General features: G+C 47.3%; 1 protein-coding gene across 1 annotated transcript in view; it reads left to right on the forward strand.

The window, feature by feature from the left end:
* Nucleotides 1–22,922, forward strand: part of tert (telomerase reverse transcriptase) — a 67,738-nt gene extending 44,816 nt beyond the window's left edge. The window contains exons 11-17 of the mRNA XM_060915521.1: nt 20,256–20,441; nt 20,534–20,660; nt 20,754–20,815; nt 20,910–21,034; nt 21,472–21,594; nt 21,777–21,900; nt 22,558–22,922. Coding sequence (XP_060771504.1) covers nt 20,256–20,441; nt 20,534–20,660; nt 20,754–20,815; nt 20,910–21,034; nt 21,472–21,594; nt 21,777–21,880 — 727 coding nt within the window. The 3' untranslated portion in view covers nt 21,881–21,900; nt 22,558–22,922. The remainder of the gene's footprint in view (nt 1–20,255; nt 20,442–20,533; nt 20,661–20,753; nt 20,816–20,909; nt 21,035–21,471; nt 21,595–21,776; nt 21,901–22,557) is intronic.
* The last annotated feature ends 2,090 nt before the right edge of the window (nt 22,923–25,012 follow it).

The raw sequence follows: 25,012 nt of genomic DNA on the forward strand, positions 1-25,012 counted from the left end.
CTTCGTGAACAATAAAGGGATGAGATTAAGTTTATCTGTATGAGTTTGTAAATGGCAGTCTGTGCCCTTTTGTAGTGTGTACATACTATTTGTCGTCAAACTGTGATTAAATTCAGTATATATACATGTCTGTAATACGTATTTTTGTAACGTAGACTACGAAATGTACTTTTGCGCGCGTGCCGTGTCCCCGTGCATCCTTCTCACCTTTTTCACCCCTGACCAGTTTGCATGCCTGTGTCAGGACGTTAATGGTGGGCGTCCCAGATTACGGCTGTGTGATTAACCCTCTGTCTGTCTGTCAGGACGTTAATGGTGGGCGTCCCAGATTACGGCTGTGTGATTAACCCTCTGTCTGTCTGTCAGGACGTTAATGGTGGGCATCCCAGATTACGGCTGTGTGATTAATCCTCTGTCTGTCTGTCAGGACGTTAATGGTGGGCGTCCCGGATTATAGCAGTGTGATTAACCCTCTGTCTGTCTGTCAGGACGTTAATGGTGGGCGTCCCAGATTACGGCTGTGTGATTAACCCTCTGTCTGTCTGTCAGGATGTTAATGGTGGGCGTCCCGGATTACGGCTGTGTGATTAACCCTCTGTCTGTCTGTCAGGATGTTAATGGTGGGCGTCCCGGATTATAGCAGTGTGATTAACCCTCTGTCTGTCTGTCAGGACGTTAATGGTGGGCATCCCAGATTACGGCTGTGTGATTAACCCTCTGTCTGTCTGTCAGGACGTTAATGGTGGGCGTCCCAGATTACGGCTGTGTGATTAATCCTCTGTCTGTCTGTCAGGACGTTAATGGTGGGCGTCCCGGATTATAGCAGTGTGATTAACCCTCTGTCTGTCTGTCAGGACGTTAATGGTGGGCGTCCCAGATTACGGCTGTGTGATTAACCCTCTGTCTGTCTGTCAGGATGTTAATGGTGGGCGTCCCGGATTACGGCTGTGTGATTAACCCTCTGTCTGTCTGTCTGTCAGGATGTTAATGGTGAGCGTCCCGGATTACGGCTGTGTGATTAACCCTCTGTCTGTCTGTCAGGATGTTAATGGTGGGCGTCCCGGATTATGGCTGTGTGATTAACCCTCTGTCTGTCTGTCAGGACGTTAATGGTGGGCGTCCCGGATTACGGCTGTGTGATTAACCCTCTGTCTGTCTGTCAGGATGTTAATGGTGGGCGTCCCGGATTACGGCTGTGTGATTAACCCTCTGTCTGTCTGTCAGGATGTTAATGGTGGGCGTCCCGGATTATGGCTGTGTGATTAACCCTCTGTCTGTCTGTCAGGACGTTAATGGTGGGCGTCCCGGATTACGGCTGTGTGATTAACCCTCTGTCTGTCTGTCAGGATGTTAATGGTGGGCGTCCCGGATTATGGCTGTGTGATTAACCCTCTGTCTGTCTGTCAGGATGTTAATGGTGGGCGACCCGGATTATAGCTGTGTGATTAACCCTCTGTCTGTCTGTCAGGATGTTAATGGTGGGCGTCCCGGATTATGGCTGTGTGATTAACCCTCTGTCTGTCTGTCTCTGTCAGGACGTTAATGGTGGGCGTCCCGGATTACGGCTGTGTGATTAACCCTCTGTCTGTCTGTCTGTCAGGACGTTAATGGTGGGCATCCTGGATTACAGCTGTGTGATTAACCCTCTGTCTGTCTGTCAGGACGTTAATGGTGGGCGTCCCGGATTACGGCTGTGTGATTAACCCTCTGTCTGTCTGTCTGTCTGTCAGGACGTTAATGGTGGGCATCCTGGATTATAGCTGTGTGATTAACCCTCTGTCTGTCTGTCTGTCTGTCTGTCAGGACGTTAATGGTGGGCATCCTGGATTATAGCTGTGTGATTAACCCTCTGTCTGTCTGTCAGGATGTTAATGGTGGGCGTCCCGGATTATGGCTGTGTGATTAACCCTCTGTCTGTCTGTCTGTCAGGACGTTAATGGTGGGCGTCCCAGATTACGGCTGTGTGATTAACCCTCTGTCTGTCTGTCAGGACGTTAATGTTGGGCATCCCAGATTACGGCTGTGTGATTAATCCTCTGTCTGTCTGTCAGGACGTTAATGGTGGGCGTCCCAGATTACGGCTGTGTGATTAACCCTCTGTCTGTCTGTCAGGATGTTAATGGTGGGCGTCCCGGATTACGGCTGTGTGATTAACCCTCTGTCTGTCTGTCAGGATGTTAATGGTGGGCGTCCCGGATTACGGCTGTGTGATTAACCCTCTGTCTGTCTGTCAGGATGCTAATGGTGGGCGTCCCGGATTATGGCTGTGTGATTAACCCTCTGTCTGTCTGTCAGGACGTTAATGGTGGGCGTCCCGGATTACGGCTGTGTGATTAACCCTCTGTCTGTCTGTCAGGATGTTAATGGTGGGCGTCCCGGATTACGGCTGTGTGATTAACCCTCTGTCTGTCAGGACGTTAATGGTGGGCATCCCAGATTACGGCTGTGTGATTAATCCTCTGTCTGTCTGTCAGGACGTTAATGGTGGGCGTCCCGGATTATAGCAGTGTGATTAACCCTCTGTCTGTCTGTCAGGACGTTAATGGTGGGCATCCCAGATTACGGCTGTGTGATTAACCCTCTGTCTGTCTGTCAGGACGTTAATGGTGGGCGTCCCAGATTACGGCTGTGTGATTAATCCTCTGTCTGTCTGTCAGGACGTTAATGGTGGGCGTCCCGGATTATGGCAGTGTGATTAACCCTCTGTCTGTCTGTCAGGATGTTAATGGTGGGCGTCCCGGATTATGGCTGTGTGATTAACCCTCTGTCTGTCTGTCAGGACGTTAATGGTGGGCGTCCCGGATTACGGCTGTGTGATTAACCCTCTGTCTGTCTGTCAGGATGTTAATGGTGGGCGTCCCGGATTACGGCTGTGTGATTAACCCTCTGTCTGTCTGTCAGGATGTTAATGGTGGGCGTCCCGGATTATGGCTGTGTGATTAACCCTCTGTCTGTCTGTCTCTGTCAGGACGTTAATGGTGGGCGTCCCGGATTACGGCTGTGTGATTAACCCTCTGTCTGTCTGTATATCTGTCTGTCAGGACGTTAATGGTGGGCGTCCTGGATTATAGCTGTGTGATTAACCCACTGTCTGTCTGTCAGGACGTTAATGGTGGGCGTCCCGGATTACGGCTGTGTGATTAACCCTCTGTCTGTCTGTCTGTCTGTCAGGACGTTAATGGTGGGCATCCTGGATTACAGCTTTGTGATTAACCCTCTGTCTGTCTGTCAGGACGTTAATGGTGGGCGTCCCGGATTACGGCTGTGTGATTAACCCTCTGTCTGTCTGTCTGTCAGGACGTTAATGGTGGGCATCCTGGATTATAGCTGTGTGATTAACCCTCTGTCTGTCTGTCTGTCAGGACGTTAATGGTGGGCATCCTGGATTATAGCTGTGTGATTAACCCTCTGTCTGTCTGTCAGGATGTTAATGGTGGGCGTCCCGGATTATGGCTGTGTGATTAACCCTCTGTCTGTCTGTCAGGACGTTAATGGTGGGCGTCCCAGATTACGGCTGTGTGATTAACCCTCTGTCTGTCTGTCAGGACGTTAATGTTGGGCATCCCAGATTACGGCTGTGTGATTAATCCTCTGTCTGTCTGTCAGGACGTTAATGGTGGGCGTCCCGGATTATAGCAGTGTGATTAACCCTCTGTCTGTCTGTCAGGACGTTAATGGTGGGCGTCCCAGATTACGGCTGTGTGATTAACCCTCTGTCTGTCTGTCAGGATGTTAATGGTGGGCGTCCCGGATTACGGCTGTGTGATTAACCCTCTGTCTGTCTGTCTGTCAGGATGTTAATGGTGAGCGTCCCGGATTACGGCTGTGTGATTAACCCTCTGTCTGTCTGTCAGGATGTTAATGGTGGGCGTCCCGGATTATGGCTGTGTGATTAACCCTCTGTCTGTCTGTCAGGACGTTAATGGTGGGTGTCCCGGATTACGGCTGTGTGATTAACCCTCTGTCTGTCTGTCAGGATGTTAATGGTGGGCGTCCCGGATTACGGCTGTGTGATTAACCCTCTGTCTGTCTGTCAGGATGTTAATGGTGGGCGTCCCGGATTATGGCTGTGTGATTAACCCTCTGTCTGTCTGTCAGGACGTTAATGGTGGGCGTCCCGGATTACGGCTGTGTGATTAACCCTCTGTCTGTCTGTCAGGATGTTAATGGTGGGCGTCCCGGATTATGGCTGTGTGATTAACCCTCTGTCTGTCTGTCTGTCAGGACGTTAATGGTGGGCATCCTGGATTATAGCTGTGTGATTAACCCTCTGTCTGTCTGTCAGGACGTTAATGGTGGGCGTCCCGGATTACGGCTGTGTGATTAACCCTCTGTCTTTCTGTCAGGATGTTAATGGTGGGCGTCCCAGATTACGGCTGTGTGATTAACCCTCTGTCTGTCTGTCAGGATGTTAATGGTGGGCGTCCCGGATTACGGCTGTGTGATTAACCCTCTGTCTGTCTGTCAGGATGTTAATGGTGGGCGTCCCGGATTACGGCTGTGTGATTAACCCTCTGTCTGTCAGGACGTTAATGGTGGGCATCCCAGATTACGGCTGTGTGATTAATCCTCTGTCTGTCTGTCAGGACGTTAATGGTGGGCGTCCCGGATTATAGCAGTGTGATTAACCCTCTGTCTGTCTGTCAGGACGTTAATGGTGGGCATCCCAGATTACGGCTGTGTGATTAACCCTCTGTCTGTCTGTCAGGACGTTAATGGTGGGCGTCCCAGATTACGGCTGTGTGATTAATCCTCTGTCTGTCTGTCAGGACGTTAATGGTGGGCGTCCCGGATTATGGCAGTGTGATTAACCCTCTGTCTGTCTGTCAGGATGTTAATGGTGGGCGTCCCGGATTATGGCTGTGTGATTAACCCTCTGTCTGTCTGTCAGGACGTTAATGGTGGGCGTCCCGGATTACGGCTGTGTGATTAACCCTCTGTCTGTCTGTCAGGATGTTAATGGTGGGCGTCCCGGATTACGGCTGTGTGATTAACCCTCTGTCTGTCTGTCAGGATGTTAATGGTGGGCGTCCCGGATTATGGCTGTGTGATTAACCCTCTGTCTGTCTGTCTCTGTCAGGACGTTAATGGTGGGCGTCCCGGATTACGGCTGTGTGATTAACCCTCTGTCTGTCTGTATATCTGTCTGTCAGGACGTTAATGGTGGGCGTCCTGGATTATAGCTGTGTGATTAACCCACTGTCTGTCTGTCAGGACGTTAATGGTGGGCGTCCCGGATTACGGCTGTGTGATTAACCCTCTGTCTGTCTGTCTGTCAGGACGTTAATGGTGGGCATCCTGGATTACAGCTGTGTGATTAACCCTCTGTCTGTCTGTCAGGACGTTAATGGTGGGCGTCCCGGATTACGGCTGTGTGATTAACCCTCTGTCTGTCTGTCTGTCAGGACGTTAATGGTGGGCATCCTGGATTATAGCTGTGTGATTAACCCTCTGTCTGTCTGTCTGTCTGTCTGTCTGTCAGGACGTTAATGGTGGGCATCCTGGATTATAGCTGTGTGATTAACCCTCTGTCTGTCTGTCAGGATGTTAATGGTGGGCGTCCCGGATTATGGCTGTGTGATTAACCCTCTGTCTGTCTGTCTGTCAGGACGTTAATGGTGGGCGTCCCAGATTACGGCTGTGTGATTAACCCTCTGTCTGTCTGTCAGGACGTTAATGGTGGGCATCCCAGATTACGGCTGTGTGATTAATCCTCTGTCTGTCTGTCAGGACGTTAATGGTGGGCGTCCCGGATTATAGCAGTGTGATTAACCCTCTGTCTGTCTGTCAGGACGTTAATGGTGGGCGTCCCAGATTACGGCTGTGTGATTAACCCTCTGTCTGTCTGTCAGGATGTTAATGGTGGGCGTCCCGGATTACGGCTGTGTGATTAACCCTCTGTCTGTCTGTCAGGATGTTAATGGTGGGCGTCCCGGATTATGGCTGTGTGATTAACCCTCTGTCTGTCTGTCAGGACGTTAATGGTGGGCGTCCCGGATTACGGCTGTGTGATTAACCCTCTGTCTGTCTGTCAGGATGTTAATGGTGGGCGTCCCGGATTACGGCTGTGTGATTAACCCTCTGTCTGTCTGTCAGGATGTTAATGGTGGGCGTCCCGGATTATAGCAGTGTGATTAACCCTCTGTCTGTCTGTCAGGACGTTAATGGTGGGCATCCCAGATTACGGCTGTGTGATTAATCCTCTGTCTGTCTGTCAGGACGTTAATGGTGGGCGTCCCGGATTATAGCAGTGTGATTAACCCTCTGTCTGTCTGTCAGGACGTTAATGGTGGGCATCCCAGATTACGGCTGTGTGATTAACCCTCTGTCTGTCTGTCAGGACGTTAATGGTGGGCGTCCCAGATTACGGCTGTGTGATTAATCCTCTGTCTGTCTGTCAGGACGTTAATGGTGGGCGTCCCGGATTATAGCAGTGTGATTAACCCTCTGTCTGTCTGTCAGGATGTTAATGGTGGGCGTCCCGGATTACGGCTGTGTGATTAACCCTCTGTCTGTCTGTCTGTCAGGATGTTAATGGTGGGCGTCACGGATTACGGCTGTGTGATTAACCCTCTGTCTGTCTGTCAGGATGTTAATGGTGGGCGTCCCGGATTATGGCTGTGTGATTAACCCTCTGTCTGTCTGTCAGGACGTTAATGGTGGGCGTCCCGGATTACGGCTGTGTGATTAACCCTCTGTCTGTCTGTCAGGATGTTAATGGTGGGCGTCCCGGATTATGGCTGTGTGATTAACCCTCTGTCTGTCTGTCAGGATGTTAATGGTGGGCGACCCGGATTATAGCTGTGTGATTAACCCTCTGTCTGTCTGTCAGGATGTTAATGGTGGGCGTCCCGGATTATGGCTGTGTGATTAACCCTCTGTCTGTCTGTCTCTGTCAGGACGTTAATGGTGGGCGTCCCGGATTACGGCTGTGTGATTAACCCTCTGTCTGTCTGTCAGGACGTTAATGGTGGGCGACCCGGATTATAGCTGTGTGATTTAACCCTCTGTCTGTCTGTCAGGACATTAATGGTGGGCATCCTGGATTATAGCTGTGTGATTAATCCTCTGTCTGTCTGTCAGGACGTTAATGCTGGGCATCCTGGATTATAGCTGTGTGATTAACCCTCTGTCTGTCTGTCAGGACGTTAATGGTGGGCGTCCTGGATTACGGCTGTGTGATTAACCCTCTGTCTGTCTGTCTGTCAGGACGTTAATGGTGGGCATCCTGGATTACAGCTGTGTGATTAACCCTCTGTCTGTCTGTCAGGACGTTAATGGTGGGCGTCCCGGATTACGGCTGTGTGATTAACCCTCTGTCTGTCTGTCTGTCAGGACGTTAATGGTGGGCATCCTGGATTATAGCTGTGTGATTAACCCTCTGTCTGTCTGTCTGTCTGTCAGGACGTTAATGGTGGGCATCCTGGATTATAGCTGTGTGATTAACCCTCTGTCTGTCTGTCAGGATGTTAATGGTGGGCGTCCCGGATTATGGCTGTGTGATTAACCCTCTGTCTGTCTGTCTGTCAGGACGTTAATGGTGGGCGTCCCAGATTACGGCTGTGTGATTAACCCTCTGTCTGTCTGTCAGGACGTTAATGTTGGGCATCCCAGATTACGGCTGTGTGATTAATCCTCTGTCTGTCTGTCAGGACGTTAATGGTGGGCGTCCCGGATTATAGCAGTGTGATTAACCCTCTGTCTGTCTGTCAGGACGTTAATGGTGGGCGTCCCAGATTACGGCTGTGTGATTAACCCTCTGTCTGTCTGTCAGGATGTTAATGGTGGGCGTCCCGGATTACGGCTGTGTGATTAACCCTCTGTCTGTCTGTCAGGATGTTAATGGTGGGCGTCCCGGATTACGGCTGTGTGATTAACCCTCTGTCTGTCTGTCAGGATGTTAATGGTGGGCGTCCCAGATTATAGCAGTGTGATTAACCCTCTGTCTGTCTGTCAGGACGTTAATGGTGGGCATCCCAGATTACGGCTGTGTGATTAATCCTCTGTCTGTCTGTCAGGACGTTAATGGTGGGCGTCCCGGATTATAGCAGTGTGATTAACCCTCTGTCTGTCTGTCAGGACGTTAATGGTGGGCATCCCAGATTACGGCTGTGTGATTAACCCTCTGTCTGTCTGTCAGGACGTTAATGGTGGGCGTCCCAGATTACGGCTGTGTGATTAACCCTCTGTCTGTCTGTCAGGATGTTAATGGTGGGCGTCCCGGATTACGGCTGTGTGATTAACCCTCTGTCTGTCTGTCAGGATGTTAATGGTGGGCGTCCCGGATTACGGCTGTGTGATTAACCCTCTGTCTGTCTGTCAGGATGTTAATGGTGGGCGTCCCGGATTATGGCTGTGTGATTAACCCTCTGTCTGTCTGTCAGGACGTTAATGGTGGGCGTCCCGGATTACGGCTGTGTGATTAACCCTCTGTCTGTCTGTCAGGATGTTAATGGTGGGCGTCCCGGATTACGGCTGTGTGATTAACCCTCTGTCTGTCTGTCAGGATGTTAATGGTGGGCGTCCCGGATTATGGCTGTGTGATTAACCCTCTGTCTGTCTGTCAGGACGTTAATGGTGGGCGTCCCGGATTACGGCTGTGTGATTAACCCTCTGTCTGTCTGTCAGGATGTTAATGGTGGGCGTCCCGGATTACGGCTGTGTGATTAACCCTCTGTCTGTCTGTCAGGATGTTAATGGTGGGCGTCCCGGATTATGGCTGTGTGATTAACCCTCTGTCTGTCTGTCTCTGTCAGGACGTTAATGGTGGGCGTCCCGGATTACGGCTGTGTGATTAACCCTCTGTCTGTCTGTATATCTGTCTGTCAGGACGTTAATGGTGGGCGTCCTGGATTATAGCTGTGTGATTAACCCTCTGTCTGTCTGTCAGGACGTTAATGGTGGGCGTCCCGGATTACGGCTGTGTGATTAACCCTCTGTCTGTCTGTCTGTCAGGACGTTAATGGTGGGCATCCTGGATTACAGCTGTGTGATTAACCCTCTGTCTGTCTGTCAGGACGTTAATGGTGGGCGTCCCGGATTACGGCTGTGTGATTAACCCTCTGTCTGTCTGTCTGTCTGTCAGGACGTTAATGGTGGGCATCCTGGATTATAGCTGTGTGATTAACCCTCTGTCTGTCTGTCTGTCTGTCTGTCAGGACGTTAATGGTGGGCATCCTGGATTATAGCTGTGTGATTAACCCTCTGTCTGTCTGTCAGGATGTTAATGGTGGGCGTCCCGGATTATGGCTGTGTGATTAACCCTCTGTCTGTCTGTCTGTCAGGACGTTAATGGTGGGCGTCCCAGATTACGGCTGTGTGATTAACCCTCTGTCTGTCTGTCAGGACGTTAATGTTGGGCATCCCAGATTACGGCTGTGTGATTAATCCTCTGTCTGTCTGTCAGGACGTTAATGGTGGGCGTCCCGGATTATAGCAGTGTGATTAACCCTCTGTCTGTCTGTCAGGACGTTAATGGTGGGCGTCCCAGATTACGGCTGTGTGATTAACCCTCTGTCTGTCTGTCAGGATGTTAATGGTGGGCGTCCCGGATTACGGCTGTGTGATTAACCCTTTGTCTGTCTGTCAGGATGTTAATGGTGGGCGTCCCGGATTACGGCTGTGTGATTAACCCTCTGTCTGTCTGTCAGGATGTTAATGGTGGGCGTCCCGGATTATGGCTGTGTGATTAACCCTCTGTCTGTCTGTCAGGACGTTAATGGTGGGCGTCCCGGATTACGGCTGTGTGATTAACCCTCTGTCTGTCTCTCAGGATGTTAATGGTGGGCGTCCCGGATTACGGCTGTGTGATTAACCCTCTGTCTGTCTGTCAGGATGTTAATGGTGGGCGTCCCAGATTATAGCAGTGTGATTAACCCTCTGTCTGTCTGTCAGGACGTTAATGGTGGGCATCCCAGATTACGGCTGTGTGATTAATCCTCTGTCTGTCTGTCAGGACGTTAATGGTGGGCGTCCCGGATTATAGCAGTGTGATTAACCCTCTGTCTGTCTGTCAGGACGTTAATGGTGGGCATCCCAGATTACGGCTGTGTGATTAACCCTCTGTCTGTCTGTCAGGACGTTAATGGTGGGCGTCCCAGATTACGGCTGTGTGATTAATCCTCTGTCTGTCTGTCAGGACGTTAATGGTGGGCGACCCGGATTATAGCTGTGTGATTTAACCCTCTGTCTGTCTGTCAGGACGTTAATGGTGGGCGTCCCGGATTATGGCAGTGTGATTAACCCTCTGTCTGTCTGTCAGGACGTTAATGGTGGGCGTCCCAGATTACTGCTGTGTGATTAACCCTCTGTCTGTCTGTCAGGATGTTAATGGTGGGCGTCCCGGATTACGGCTGTGTGATTAACCCTCTGTCTGTCTGTCAGGATGTTAATGGTGGGCGTCCCGGATTACGGCTGTGTGATTAACCCTCTGTCTGTCTGTCAGGATGTTAATGGTGGGCGTCCCGGATTATGGCTGTGTGATTAACCCTCTGTCTGTCTGTCAGGACGTTAATGTTGGGCGTCCCGGATTACGGCTGTGTGATTAACCCTCTGTCTGTCTGTCAGGAAGTTAATGGTGGGCGTCCCGGATTACGGCTGTGTGATTAACCCTCTGTCTGTCTGTCAGGACGTTAATGGTGGGCGTCCCGGATTACGGCTGTGTGATTAACCCTCTGTCTGTCTGTCAGGATGTTAATGGTGGGCGTCCCGGATTACGGCTGTGTGATTAACCCTCTGTCTGTCTGTCAGGATGTTAATGGTGGGCGTCCCGGATTATGGCTGTGTGATTAACCCTCTGTCTGTCTGTCTCTGTCAGGACGTTAATGGTGGGCGTCCCGGATTACGGCTGTGTGATTAACTCTCTGTCTGTCTGTCAGGACGTTAATGGTGGGCGACCCGGATTATAGCTGTGTGATTTAACCCTCTGTCTGTCTGTCAGGACGTTAATGGTGGGCGTCCCGGATTACGGCTGTGTGATTAACCCTCTGTCTGTCTGTCAGGACATTAATGGTGGGCATCCTGGATTATAGCTGTGTGATTAACCCTCTGTCTGTCTGTCAGGACGTTAATGGTGGGCGTCCTGGATTACGGCTGTGTGATTAACCCTCTGTCTGTCTGTATATCTGTCTGTCAGGACGTTAATGGTGGGCGTCCTGGATTATAGCTGTGTGATTAACCCTCTGTCTGTCTGTCAGGACGTTAATGGTGGGCGTCCCAGATTACGGCTGTGTGATTAACCCTCTGTCTGTCTGTCTGTCAGGACGTTAATGGTGGGCATCCTGGATTACAGCTGTGTGATTAACCCTCTGTCTGTCTGTCAGGACGTTAATGGTGGGCGTCCCGGATTACGGCTGTGTGATTAACCCTCTGTCTGTCTGTCTGTCTGTCAGGACGTTAATGGTGGGCATCCTGGATTATAGCTGTGTGATTAACCCTCTGTCTGTCTGTCTGTCTGTCAGGACGTTAATGGTGGGCATCCTGGATTATAGCTGTGTGATTAACCCTCTGTCTGTCTGTCTGTCTGTCTGTCTGTCTGTCAGGACGTTAATGGTGGGCATCCTGGATTATAGCTGTGTGATTAACCCTCTGTCTGTCTGTCAGGACGTTAATGGTGGGCGTCCCGGATTACGGCTGTGTGATTAACCCTCTGTCTGTCTGTCTGTCAGGATGTTAATGGTGGGCATCCCGGATTACGGCTGTGTGATTAACCCTCTGTCTGTCTGTCTGTCTGTCTGTCTGTCAGGACGTTAATGGTGGGCGTCCTGGATTATAGCTGTGTGATTAATCCTCTGTCTGTCTGTCAGGACGTTAATGGTGGGCGTCCCGGATTACGGCTGTGTGATTAACCCTCTGTCTGTCTGTCTGTCTGTCTGTCTGTCTGTCTGTCAGGACGTTAATGGTGGGTGACCCGGATTATAGCTGTGTGATTTAACCCTCTGTCTGTCTGTCAGGAGGTTAATGGTGGGCGTCCCGGATTACGGCTGTGTGATTAACCCTCTGTCTATCTGTCAGGACATTAATGGTGGGCATCCTGGATTATAGCTGTGTGATTAATCCTCTGTCTGTCTGTAAGGACGTTAATGCTGGGCATCCTGGATTATAGCTGTGTGATTAACTCTCTTTCTGTCTGTCAGGACGTTAATGGTGGGCGTCCCGGATTACGGCTGTGTGATTAACCCTCTGTCTGTCTGTATATCTGTCTGTCAGGACGTTAATGGCGGGCGTCCCAGATTACGGCTGTGTGATTAACCCTCTGTCTGTCTGTCAGGACGTTAAGGGTGGGCGTCCCAGATTACGGCTGTGTGATTAACCCTCTGTCTGTCTGTCTGTCAGGACGTTAATGGTGGGCATCCCAGATTACGGCTGTGTGATTAACCCTCTGTCTGTCTGTCAGGACGTTAATGGTGGGCGTCCCGGATTATATCAGTGTGATTAACCCTCTGTCTGTCTGTCAGGACGTTAATGGTGGGCGTCCCAGATTACGGCTGTGTGATTAACCCTCTGTCTGTCTGTCAGGATGTTAATGGTGGGCGTCCCGGATTACGGCTGTGTGATTAACCCTCTGTCTGTCTGTCAGGATGTTAATGGTGGGCGTCCCGGATTATGGCTGTGTGATTAACCCTCTGTCTGTCTGTCTCTGTCAGGACGTTAATGGTGGGCGTCCCTGATTACGGCTGTGTGATTAAACCTCTGTCTGTCTGTCTGTCTGTCTGTCTGTCTGTCTGTCTGTCAGGACGTTAATGTTGGGCGACCCGGATTATAGCTGTGTGATTTAACCCTCTGTCTGTCTGTCAGGACGTTAATGGTGGGCGTCCCAGATTACGGCTGTGTGATTAACCCTCTGTCTGTCTGTCAGGACATTAATGGTGGGCATCCTGGATTATAGCTGTGTGATTAATCCTCTGTCTGTCTGTCTCTGTCAGGACGTTAACGGTGGGCGTCCCAGATTACGGCTGTGTGATTAAACCTCTGTCTGTCTGTCTGTCAGGACGTTAATTCTGGGCATCCTGGATTATAGCTGTGTGATTAACCCTCTGTCTGTCTGTCAGGACGTTAATGGTGGGCGTCCCGGATTACGGCTGTGTGATTAACCCTCTGTCTGTCTGTATATCTGTCTGTCAGGACGTTAATGGTGGGCGTCCCAGATTACGGCTGTGTGATTAACCCTCTGTTTGTCTGTCAGGACGTTAATGGTGGGCGTCCCAGATTACGGCTGTGTGATTAACTCTCTGTCTGTCTGTCAGGACGTTAATGGTGGGCATCCCAGATTACGGCTGTGTGATTAACCCTCTGTCTGTCTGTCAGGACGTTAATGGTGGGCGTCCCGGATTATAGCAGTGTGATTAACCCTCTGTCTGTCTGTCAGGACGTTAATGGTGGGCGTCCCAGATTACGGCTGTGTGATTAACCCTCTGTCTGTCTGTCAGGATGTTAATGGTGGGCGTCCCGGATTACGGCTGTGTGATTAACCCTCTGTCTGTCTGTCAGGACGTTAATGGTGGGCGTCCCGGATTACGGCTGTGTGATTAACCCTCTGTCTGTCTGTCAGGATGTTAATGGTGGGCGTCCCGGATTATGGCTGTGTGATTAACCCTCTGTCTGTCTGTCAGGACGTTAATGGTGGGCGTCCCTGATTACGGCTGTGTGATTAACCCTCTGTCTGTCTGTCAGGATGTTAATGGTGGGCGTCCCGGATTATGGCTGTGTGATTAACCCTCTGTCTGTCTGTCTGTCTGTCTGTCTGTCTCTGTCAGGACGTTAATGGTGTGCGTCCCGGATTACAGCTGTGTGATTTAGGGATCGAACGATATGGTTTTTTTCAGGGCCGATACCGATTATTATGGAATTGGGATGCCGATAACCGATATGTGCAACCGATAAATGTAAACATTATAATTCACATGAAATTAAACATAGCACACACTGACACAGTGTGTGAAATGTATGTTTAACTGTAAAATTATTTTCATAGGCTAGGCTGTGCTGGGCAGCTTGTCTGCCTGGCCTGTGGGGGGCGACAGAGAAAGTGAGAACGGCCAGGATAGAGAAAGTGAGAACGGAGTGTTAAAAGCTCTGGTTAAAAGGAGCGGCTGCTCCTTTAAGAGTCTGTTCAGAGAACGGAAGTCGGAGTGAGGGGGCGGCCCCGCGCGGCTCTGCTCCTTTAAGAGTATATCGCTTTCCGAATCAGAAGCGCTAGCGAGGAGAATCACTTGCGCAAGAATTATAAATACTAGTGGAGTACATTATAGCGCAATGTGAAGCAGCACAAGAACATTTAAGTCAAGAGTTTAATTGATGTGTTTCGTTCATTAGCATTTATCCAAGCAAGTGTGCATCCACGACACAATTAATTACTGAGCCCACAACAAGCGTCCTGACAAACTCCCTACAGTATTACACAGCCTGCTAGCACCATATCACACCCGGCTTGTTTAAATGTTCAAATAGCGCTTTATAAAGTTACCTAACATATACAAGTGCAATGCGCTTTCTGAGCACGAGTCACGTCATGAAGTTTACTCATCACCATAACAAATAGCCAGTAGGCTTGCGCTAGCCTACAGAACACAAATATTACGTTTTATTTCGTCTTCCCTTGACCACCTCTCTGTATGGCTGTCATTCTACTGTTCGAGTAGAACTACTGACACATTCACAACATTTCCAGACGGGGATTTAAAAATGACTGCAGCCTACGTTATGCTGGGGACTGCTTACTATGGACAACATTACATGTAGTTTCAGCCAGACTAGTTGGTTGTAGGCTAATTCAAGTGCTTCCTTCCATAAGCTAAGTTTGCCTGGCTACACAGATGCAAATGGACAATTTTAACGAGTAGTAGATGAAGAATGTAAACATTAGGGATGTCCCGATCAGGTTTTTTTGCCCTCCGATCCGATACCGATCATTTGATTTTGAGTATCTGCCGATACCGAGTCCCGATCCGATACTTCTTATAATCCATAAAAAATAAAGACGAGGAAAGAAACGGATCCAGGATGTTCCTCATTTTTTATTTAACACCTTATTTTAACATCCAACAACTCCGTTAGCAAACAGAGCACTTACGTGAGGCAGTTTGAACAATAAATAACAAATTTAAAAAAATAACCTTAAAATACCTGGCAGGAATGTAAACAAATAAAAAAAAATAAAGTGCCACAGTGCCAGTAATTTGCTTTTAAGAACGCATCTCACAGTGGTGTACAGTAATTTCAATTAAGGAAATGAACGTTTTTCTTGATGAAAACAAGCATTTCTACCCTTTCAGGTTTGAGCCCGTTTCTTTTGTCATCCAACGAAAAAAAAAAAAATCTCATTCTTTGCTTTCCGCTTCGAACTGCTTCCGTGTTCAACTTTGCCGGCAACAGGCAGCCAATAACCAATAGCGTCTCCGCTACAAAGTGATGTCATGCCGCACGCGTTGATGTTGCTGTGTTGAGACAAGAGGTCTGGTCTCACTCTGTGCCAACGCATAGCTATTGATGTGTTTAAAATGAGAATATATTACATAGATATATATCCGATCTCTGATCGGGAGGCAATGCCCGATTCCGATCGAGTCTGAAACCATGTGATCGGGCCCGATTTCCGATCACGTGATCGGATCGGGACATCCCTAGTAAACATAATAATAATAAGTTCAATTTATATAGCGCCTTTCACAAACCCAAGGACGCTTTACAAGAGAGTTACCACCAAAAAGAAAAAAATAGGAAGAGTAGTGTGAGGTACAGAGAAAAGTTTTAAAGTTGGCTTTGAAGGAAGAGAGAGTGGAACAGTCACGAAGTGATTGTGGTAACGAGTTCCAAAGTTTAGGAGCAGCAACACTGAATGATCTGCCACCCATAGATGTCAGTTTAAAACGTGGGACAGTCAGAAGTCCACAGACAGAAGATCTGAGGGAGCGGGAGGGACGGTACAAATGAATTAGCTCACAGAGATAGGAAGGAGAGAAACCATGAAGAGCTTTATAGGTTAAAAGCAAGATTTTGTATTTGATCCGAGCGATAACTGGCAACCAATGCAGTTGCTGTAAAACAGGAGTGATGTGAGCAGTGCGCTTGGTGAGTGTGAGGACTCTTACTGCTGAGTTTTGGATGGACTGCAGGCGATTGAGCAATGTGGCAGGGAGACCATAAAAGAGAGAACTGCAATAGTCAAGACGAGAAAAAATAAATGCATTGACCAACATATTGGCATCAGTTTCCAAGAGAAAAGGGCGGAGACATGCAATATTGCGGAGGTGAAAGAAAGCATTCTTAGTAATTAGTTTAAGGTGGGGTTCAAACGTAAGGGTGGAGTCAAAGATAACTCCAAGGTTTTTTATAACTTGGGAAGGATGAATAGACACACCATCAACATCAATAGTAAAACTGGAGAAGTTCAGAACCTGTCTTTTGGTACCTACTAACAGAACCTCTGTTTTGCCAGCATTAAGTTTAAGACAGTTCTTATGCAGCCATCGCTTAAGGTCAGTGATGCAAGTCCTTAGCAGCTGAACAGAGGCTATGGAAGGGGTGATAGTGACGTAGATTTGAATATCATCAGCATAACAATGAAAGTTAAGGCCATGGTTACGAATAATCTGGCCTATAGGAGAAACATATAATATAAAAAGAAGGGGACCAAGGACAGAACCCTGAGGCACACCTTGAGCAACAGTAGCAGTGGATGATTTATGGACACCAATAGAAATAAACTGTAGCCTGTTTGCTAGATATGACTGAAACCAGGATAAAGCTAAGCCAGTAATACCAAAAGAAGATAGTCTGGAAATGAGTATCTCATGATGTACGGTGTCAAAGGCGGCAGTGAGGTCCAAGAGAACAAGGACATTGAGATGGCCAGCATCAACTGAGAGCAGGAGGTTGTTAACAACTCTTAAGAGAGCAGATTCAGTGCTATGCAGATTGCGAAAGCCTGACTGAAAGGGTTCATAGAGATCATTATGAGCAAGGAAAGTATGAAGTTGAGAGGCTACAACTCGCTCCATTACTTTAGCTAGGAAAGGGAGATTTGAAATGGGTCTGTAATTGGACAGTGAAAGAGAATCTAGACCAGGTTTCTTTAGTATTGGTGTAACTGAAGCAATTTTGAGGGAGATGGGAACAGTGCCTAAAGCAAAACACTGATTAATCAAATGAGCAATATAAGGGGAGATGGCAGATACACAGGATTTAAGAAGTGCAGTGGGTGCAGGGTCCAACAGACATGAGGAGGAGGAGGACTTAGTCATAATTTCCGATACTTTAAAAGAATCAACAGGAGAGAAAACGGAGAGACAGCAGTCAGCTTTATGAGAAAGAGCTACTAGCGGAACAGAAGAATGAATTTCAGAATGAAAGTGTTGGTAAATACTGGCAATTTTATCATTGAAAAAATCCAAAAAAGCCTGACACTGAGCAGGGGAGCTGGGACTGTTTGAGGAAGGAGCTGAAGAAGTTTATTTATTGTATTAAACAAAGTTTTGGGTCTATGGTTGCCACTCTTAATGATGTTAGCATAGTAGGAGGATCGAGCAGCATTAAGAGCATCCTTATACTTTGTGATGTGTTCAGAGAAGAGTGAAAGATGAATAGTAAGGCCAGTTTTCTTATAAAGGCGCTCTAGCCGCCTTCCCTTGGCCTTCATGGCCCTAAGCTCAGAGGTGAACCAAGGAGAGGCACGATTCGCAGAGACCTGTCTAGTTTTAAGGGGAGCAAAATAATTGTGTTAGATATAGTATTATTGTAAATAGCAACCGTATCATCAGGAGAAGAAACCTCAGCAAATTTACAAAAAGAAGAGAGGCAGAGAAAGAATGCACATCAATAGAAGAAAGATTACGGAAAGAGACAGTAGAACGCAGAGGAAGTTTAGAAGAAGGCACACAGACAACACTCAATCAACTTGTGGTCAGTAAAACCTCCATCAGAACCCGATACAGATACAATTTTTGTACCAGTAGAGCAAAGCAAGTCAAGTATATGACCAGGATTATGTGTGGGAAAGTCAACATGCTGAGTTCAACCAAAACATTCAAAGACAGTCAAGAGCTCATCAGTAAGGGAGCAACTAATGTCAACATGAATATTAAAGTCACCCAGAAGAATGACGGCAGGACAGACAGATGAGGCTGCAGTTAGCAGTTCATTCAGTTCAGACAGAAAAAGAGATGGTGATGATTTGGGAGGTCGATAGATTAAGATCAGCAACATTAGTGTGGGACTGGAGGTTTTCAAAGCCAGATATTCACAGGATGTAACATCGTGAAAAACAATCTCTTTAAGTTTCAAACCACATCTGAAGACTGCAGCTAGGCCTCCACCCTTCCCTGTGAGACGGTGCTTCGAAAAATATGTGTATCCAGATGGTGAAGACATATTTAAATGTAGATAGTCCTCAGCCTGTTGCCATGTTTCCACCAGCAGAAGTATGTCCAGGGTCTTTTGGATAATCAGGTCATTAATGAGCGACGCTTTGTTGGTGATGGAGCGGGAGTTTAAAAGGCCAATCTTCGCAGGAAACACAGGTGACAATCCAGAGACAGCAGAACCTTGCAGTTTCCCAAGTGAGCGAAGAACACCGTGATTAACTCCATGAGCGTTCTTGTTGACCTTGGCAATCCGATTGTGAGTCCATATGATGGGTATGGAAGACTCCGAAGCATAATGAGCAGTCGGAGAGCGGTGAATATACCGAGGGTGGCGCGCAATTCCAATAGAGCGGCACAGTTTAAATGCCGCGGAATCCAAGCGGTGCCGCGCACTAAGGCTTTTTAATTCCTCCGGCAAGTAGGTGTAAAACATGGGTAAAAGCCGGGCCACAAAACCAATACCCAGGCCCCACAGTCATGATCCAAAAACAGAGGACAGACGCAGTCCAATGTAAGGTGCAAAGCCACCTTAGCCTAACACCGCTCATAAACGTAGCCAAAACACCAGCGGTTCCACACCCAGAGTACAGTGCAGGGAAGCAATTTGACTAACCAGCACATAAAACAGACAACAGCGTGGTGAAAGGTGGAAACTCACTCACCACTGCTGAAGTCAAGCGGGTGGAAAGAAAGCGGAGGCTCGAAGGCGGGTTAGCTACAGGTGATTGCAAAAGCCGGTGTCAAAACCAAGCAGGAAGAGTCCGAAATTAACCAGAAAGAAAAAAAAAAAGGATAATACGTTGCAAAAAAATCAGAAGCACAGTTAAAGAAAACAAAAAAGAAAGAAAACACCGGGGAGAAGAGGCAGCAAACTCGCGCACTACGTACTCTCAACCGGAAACGGAAGTCAACATTAATGATGTTGTGCTTTTTGCAACTTGTGTGTTTGTGACTTATTGCGGCAAAAGCAGCGTGTCCTTACCTTGAAGTGGGATCTGCTTCTGCCCGAGTGCCTGTACGGCCACCTTGAAACAGTTCACAGCGTTTAGCTACGTGTGTTGATTGGCTGTTTCCCTTGTGCCGCTTCTGCCAGAGTGCCTGTACGGCCGCCTTGAAACAGTTCACAGCGTTTAGCTACACGTGTTGATTGGCTATATCTCTTGTGCCAAACAAATCAGATGTTGTGGTGGGCGGGACCGTATTCTTGAACTCAGAGAGGCGAGTGCAGGAAAGGACGTGCAGTGACAGTTGCGTTAGGAGCGAAATGGCTGCAAAAAGGCATGTTATCGGCATATCGGTGGAAATTATGGCCGATACCGATAACCCTAAAAATGCAGAATATCGGCCTGATATATTGGCCAGGCCGATTATCGGTCGACCCCTAGTGTGATTAACCCTCTGTCTGTCTGTCTGTCAGGACATTAATGGTAGGCGTCCCAGATTACGGCTGTGTGATTAACCCTCTGTCTGTCTGTCAGGACGTTAATGGTAGGCGTCCCAGATTACGGCTGTGTGATTAATCCTCTGTCTGTCTGTCTGTCTGTCAGGATGTTAATGGTGGGTGTCCCTGATTACGGCTGTGTGATTAACCCTCTGTCTGTTTGTCTGTCTGTCAGGACGTTAATGGTGGGTGTCCCAGATTACGGCTGTGTGATTAATCCTCTGTCTGTCTGTCTGTCTGTCTGTCAGGATGTTAATGGTGGGCGTCCCTGATTACGGCTGTGTGATTAACCCTCTGTCTGTTTGTCTGTCTGTCAGGACGTTAACGGTGGGTGTCCCGGATTACGGCTGTGTGATTAACCCTCTGTCTGTTTGTCTGTCTGTCAGGACGTTAATGGTGGGCGTCCCGGATTACGGCTGTGTGATTAACCCTCTGTCTGTTTGTCTGTCTGTCAGGACGTTAATGGTGGGCGTCCCGGATTATGGCTGTGTGATTAACCCTCAGAAGGTGGCGGTGAATTTCCCGGTGAGTGATGAGCTGGAGTGTGTGGGGATGACGGCGTTCCCGGCGCACTGCCTGTTCCCATGGTGTGGTCTGCTGATCGACACTCGCTCCCTCCACGTCTTCAACGATTACTCTGGGTACAAACTCCATCTCTCCATTTCTCCATCTGTCCATCACACACCCTTACAGAGTAACCCCAACTTTACACCATTTATCCTGGCACTCTCAGATACGCCGGCCAATCGCTGCGCTACAGCCTGACGCTAGGCTCCGCCCACTCACCTGCCATGTTCATGAGGAAAAAGCTGCTGAAGATCCTCAGGCTGAAATGTGACAGCGTTCTTCTGGATGCTGGCGTGAGTCAGACTTGCACACTGACCTCGTTATAAATGAAACGTTTCATCATGTGACTGCATCGTTCTGTCATGTTCTTATTCACTCTGTTCCAGTTAAACTCTACTGAAGTGGTGTACACAAACATCTACAAACTTCTCCTGCTGCAGGCCATGAGGTAACACCTCCCCGCCCACCTCCACCCTCTGTATCAGTTCCTTACACATCATCAGTCTGTGTGTGTGTGTGTGTGTGTGTGTGTGTGTGTGTAGATTTCACGTGTGTGTGAAGAGTTTGCCGTTAGGGCAGGGTGTGTGGACCAACCCAAGTTTTTTCCTGAAGATGATCTGGAGCATGGTGAAGATTACCAACAAGAGCATCACACACAGCAATTCAGGCAAGACACACACACACACACACACACACACACACAGTAATACAGCCCCAATTCCAAAACAATTAGGATTCTGTGTAAAATGTAAATAAAACAGATTGATGTAATTTGCAAATCCTTTTTGACCCTGTATTGAATTAAATACGCACAGGAGCTGTGTGTAAGTGTGTGTTAATGGGCAGCAGTGGGCTCAGGACCCGGATCTGAGGGGCAGATACGGTTCTGTTTGCCCAGTGATGTCGGGGGGGGGATAGGAGACTAACGGTGGGATTAAACACAAACCTGGACTACAGAGACACTGGTGACTTCAACGTGAAAAATATCTGTAAAACATTTCACCATCAAAACTCAACACACTGATCATTCAGGAGAGAGATGGATCATCTCTCTCTCTCTCTCTCTCTCTCTCTCTCTCTCTCTCTCTGTCCCACCCCCCGTAGGAGTATGTGTGGATGATGTGCTGCAGTGTAAGGCAGTAGAGCTGTTATGCTGTTTAGCGTTTGGCGTCGTCCTAAAGCGCCATCGCTCTTTGTACCGCTGTCTCCTCCCTCACATCCACAAGCGTAAGTGGAATTTCTGAAATCCCGCCTCTTCTTCAATATTCATTACTTCACTTCCTCTCAGTGTGGATTTTAATCCTGAGTTCTGGAAACTCAGCTTGGGTTCAGAAAACACTTAATATTTTACACTCAAATTCGAGCTTGTGTGTGTGTGTGTGTGAGATCTGGTTATATTCACTCCACAGGGGAGAGGTGTCTAATGAGCGCGCTCCGTGGTATCAGACTGGCGCGGGTTTTTCAAGCAGTGACTCCCAGAATTCCTCCAGACTTCACCACCATCCGCATCTGAACCCCCACCCCCCGCGCACGGTATTTTAACAATTCACTGGTGTGTGTGTGTGTGTGTACATCACAGGTTTATATGGTGTTGTAAGATGTGATCTCACAGCGAAGGCCATCCTTTTGTTAAATAAAGGAGCCGTTAGTTTGTTTGGTGGTTGTGTAATTCTATAGATCCAGTGACTCTGGGGGCGGGGCTAATGGAATACAGTGTGAACCTCAGACTTCCCCATACCGTGATGCGATTTCAACTCCACATTTTGCTGAATCTGCGATGATGTGATTCGTTTTGGTTGTATTTCGGATCCCCTGATGGATGTGTGATCAGTTCTGCTCCGAATCGGCCTCCAGGTGAAGAATCGAAAGCGATGATGAGAGATGGATTGTTTAAACATTTCATTTTATATTCACTCACCATCAGAACATCATTCACTTCATTCCTTTCTCATCTTCTGTTTTCTTCTTCCATGTTCCAATTGCTCCATATTTTCAGTGTAAAAGACTGCAGGCTGTTTGTTGTTTGGGATTTGGCTTCGTTCTACCTTTCCGCTGTTAGCATGCTAGCGCTAACCGAGAGCTAACGTTGCCTCACACAGTAACAGTGTTAACGATATGAATGATGATCAGCAGGAATAAAGAAAGAGAATGAACTGTAGTGCTGATGGTTTGCGTTTGTCTGTTCATCAGGGACGTAGGCAGCGTTGCTGTAGGGGTTCTCTGGCTGTGTGTGTGGCATCTGATGCAGTGATACAGCGCTACGATGGGGATCACGGGCAGAGCCGAGAGCAAGACACGCATCACAAACACCCAGCCGGTACGGCTTCATCTCCGCTTCGGGGAACAGGGACTGGACACACGGACACACACACACAATTAGTTTCCTTTACTTGTTAATTTACTTTTATTTCGTTGTTTTTCTCTTTTAATTTGTTTCATTAATTCCCTTAATCCTTTCTTACTCTTTGGTTACTGCCTTTCTTGTTTGTTTGTTTGTTTGTTTGTTCTGCTAAATAATATCTTGAGATTTCTAAATATATCTTCTGTTTTTCTTTTTACTTTGGTGGAATGAAACATCAAGCTAAACCATACTTTTTATTTATTTTCAGCTCGACTGCACCTACAAACAAACACCTTTCAGTCCATCCATCTATCTGTCTATTTTATTTAATTGTTTATTCAATTATTGTTCAGTTTTCTTTTTTTGTCTTTTATTTCCTTTCTTTGGTTTTTACTTAATTTTTTAAAATCTATTTCCCATTCTTCTCATTTATTTATTTGTTTATTCTTTATTTTTAGATTTAAATTTAGTTTTATTTCCTTTTCTTGTCTTTCTTTTTTAATCTATTGTTGAAGAAAGGGTTTAGGGAATTAATACTCCATTTATTTGTGTTTATTGTCTTCATCCTTTCTTATTTGTTTGTTTATTTTGTCAAATACCTTGTGTGTGTGTGTGTTTACACCCTATTTTTTTTTTACTTTATTTAGTTATAATCTGTCATTATCTAGTTTTTCTTTTACTCCTGTTCTCTTATTCACTTATTATTTTAAATTCCCTTTCTTTCTCTCTCTGAGATAGTTGTTTAAAGCATTGTTAAAGTGTTGTTTATTAAAGTCCCTGTAGTTGGGTTTAAAGCAGTTGACTGTAATTCAGTAGTTCTTTGTGTCCGCCTGATCGCTAGTGAATTAAGTGTAATAACTGATTTATAACTCTATAAACGGTACTGAGAGCAGAAGGAAATCATAGAAGTTATGGACCACAATGTACGCCACCAGAACCACCAGCAGCATGATGGGACTGATTCCCATCCAACAAGCACACCAGAACATATTTGACTTTTGTCCTGTCATGAACTCGAGATCATTGTTGAACCTGCAGAGCTGAGGCGTGATAGTCTCAGACACACACAAAGCTCATCAGGATCCATTTTAAAGGGTTCTGGGACTTTCATACCAAAACTAGCCTAAAAGAAACAAATCATCTGATCAATAATTTATAAATCACTAAATGAGGTGAGTTTAAATAACTGATCTGCGCTCAGGTGCTGATAAACCCTGTAACAGAGTGTAGGACGTTTATGATCCATGTGGTGTCCTCTGTGCACATCCCTGTGAACCAGCTGTTACTATAGAAACCATAACATAACAGAGCGATTGTCAGAGCTGCTGTTCTGGAGAATTAATCAACAGCGCTGGGATTGAAGGCCAGTTAATGACAAAGCTGCTGTGGTGCTTACGCTGTCCACTGAAGTCCTGAACAAAGACGGATTGGACATAATTTTGTTCTAACGGTGAAATGAAATTATTATTACCTTTTAGTTGTGGAAATATGGACAATGGTATGATATATGATGGTATGCTTTTGTTTTCTTTTGTATATATAGTTTATTATGGCGGAAAGTGACGTTTGATTAGCGGTGGTATAGAGGGTTAGGATTTGATGAGCTATTTACTTCTTCCTAATCTTTTCCGAACATTATTATGTTATTGCCTTGTGGCTACGCTATTCTGTTTGTTTATGACGATATAAATGATGTAATACGTAGCAATCTGAAACAATTATACCATCAACTTCTCTGATAATCAGAATCGTAGGCAAATATGTCATCAACACTGTCCCATGATAAACAAACAAACAAACTGACAGTCCCATTCCATAGAAGCCGATAACTGCGATGATTTCAAAGAAGGTGATGATGAGGAGCAGGACGGAGCCGACATAACTGTTGAAGATCTCCAGCCAGTAATTTCCTGAGCCCATGGTGAAGATCAGAGCCACCAGGAAAGAGACCACACAGATTAAAGCGACAGAGAGAGTTCAATATTGTTTATAGCACTCCCTCATTCATTTCTTCTTTAAGGGCTTTAAATCTCAGGCAAAAGAAGACACACGATGAACAGCCTTGTCTTTGGAATCTAAGTCAGGTTGCAGTGCCTCATGTCTGATTGTGTTTAATCATACATTCACACGAGCAAGTAACAGGTTGCTCATTCCGCTTGTGGTTTGTCTCCTATGACCCGTACAGCTTTTATAGTGCAAAAGGGTAGCAGCTGAAATGTAGCCTGTAGCACACAATTTATGACGGAGTAGTGTGACGACCCCTGACCCTTTCTGCCAGCCTGCCTTTTTTACCTGCTTTTGGGC

Source organism: Neoarius graeffei, chromosome 2 (assembly GCF_027579695.1).
Source record: "Neoarius graeffei isolate fNeoGra1 chromosome 2, fNeoGra1.pri, whole genome shotgun sequence".
Taxonomy (NCBI): domain Eukaryota; kingdom Metazoa; phylum Chordata; class Actinopteri; order Siluriformes; family Ariidae; genus Neoarius; species Neoarius graeffei.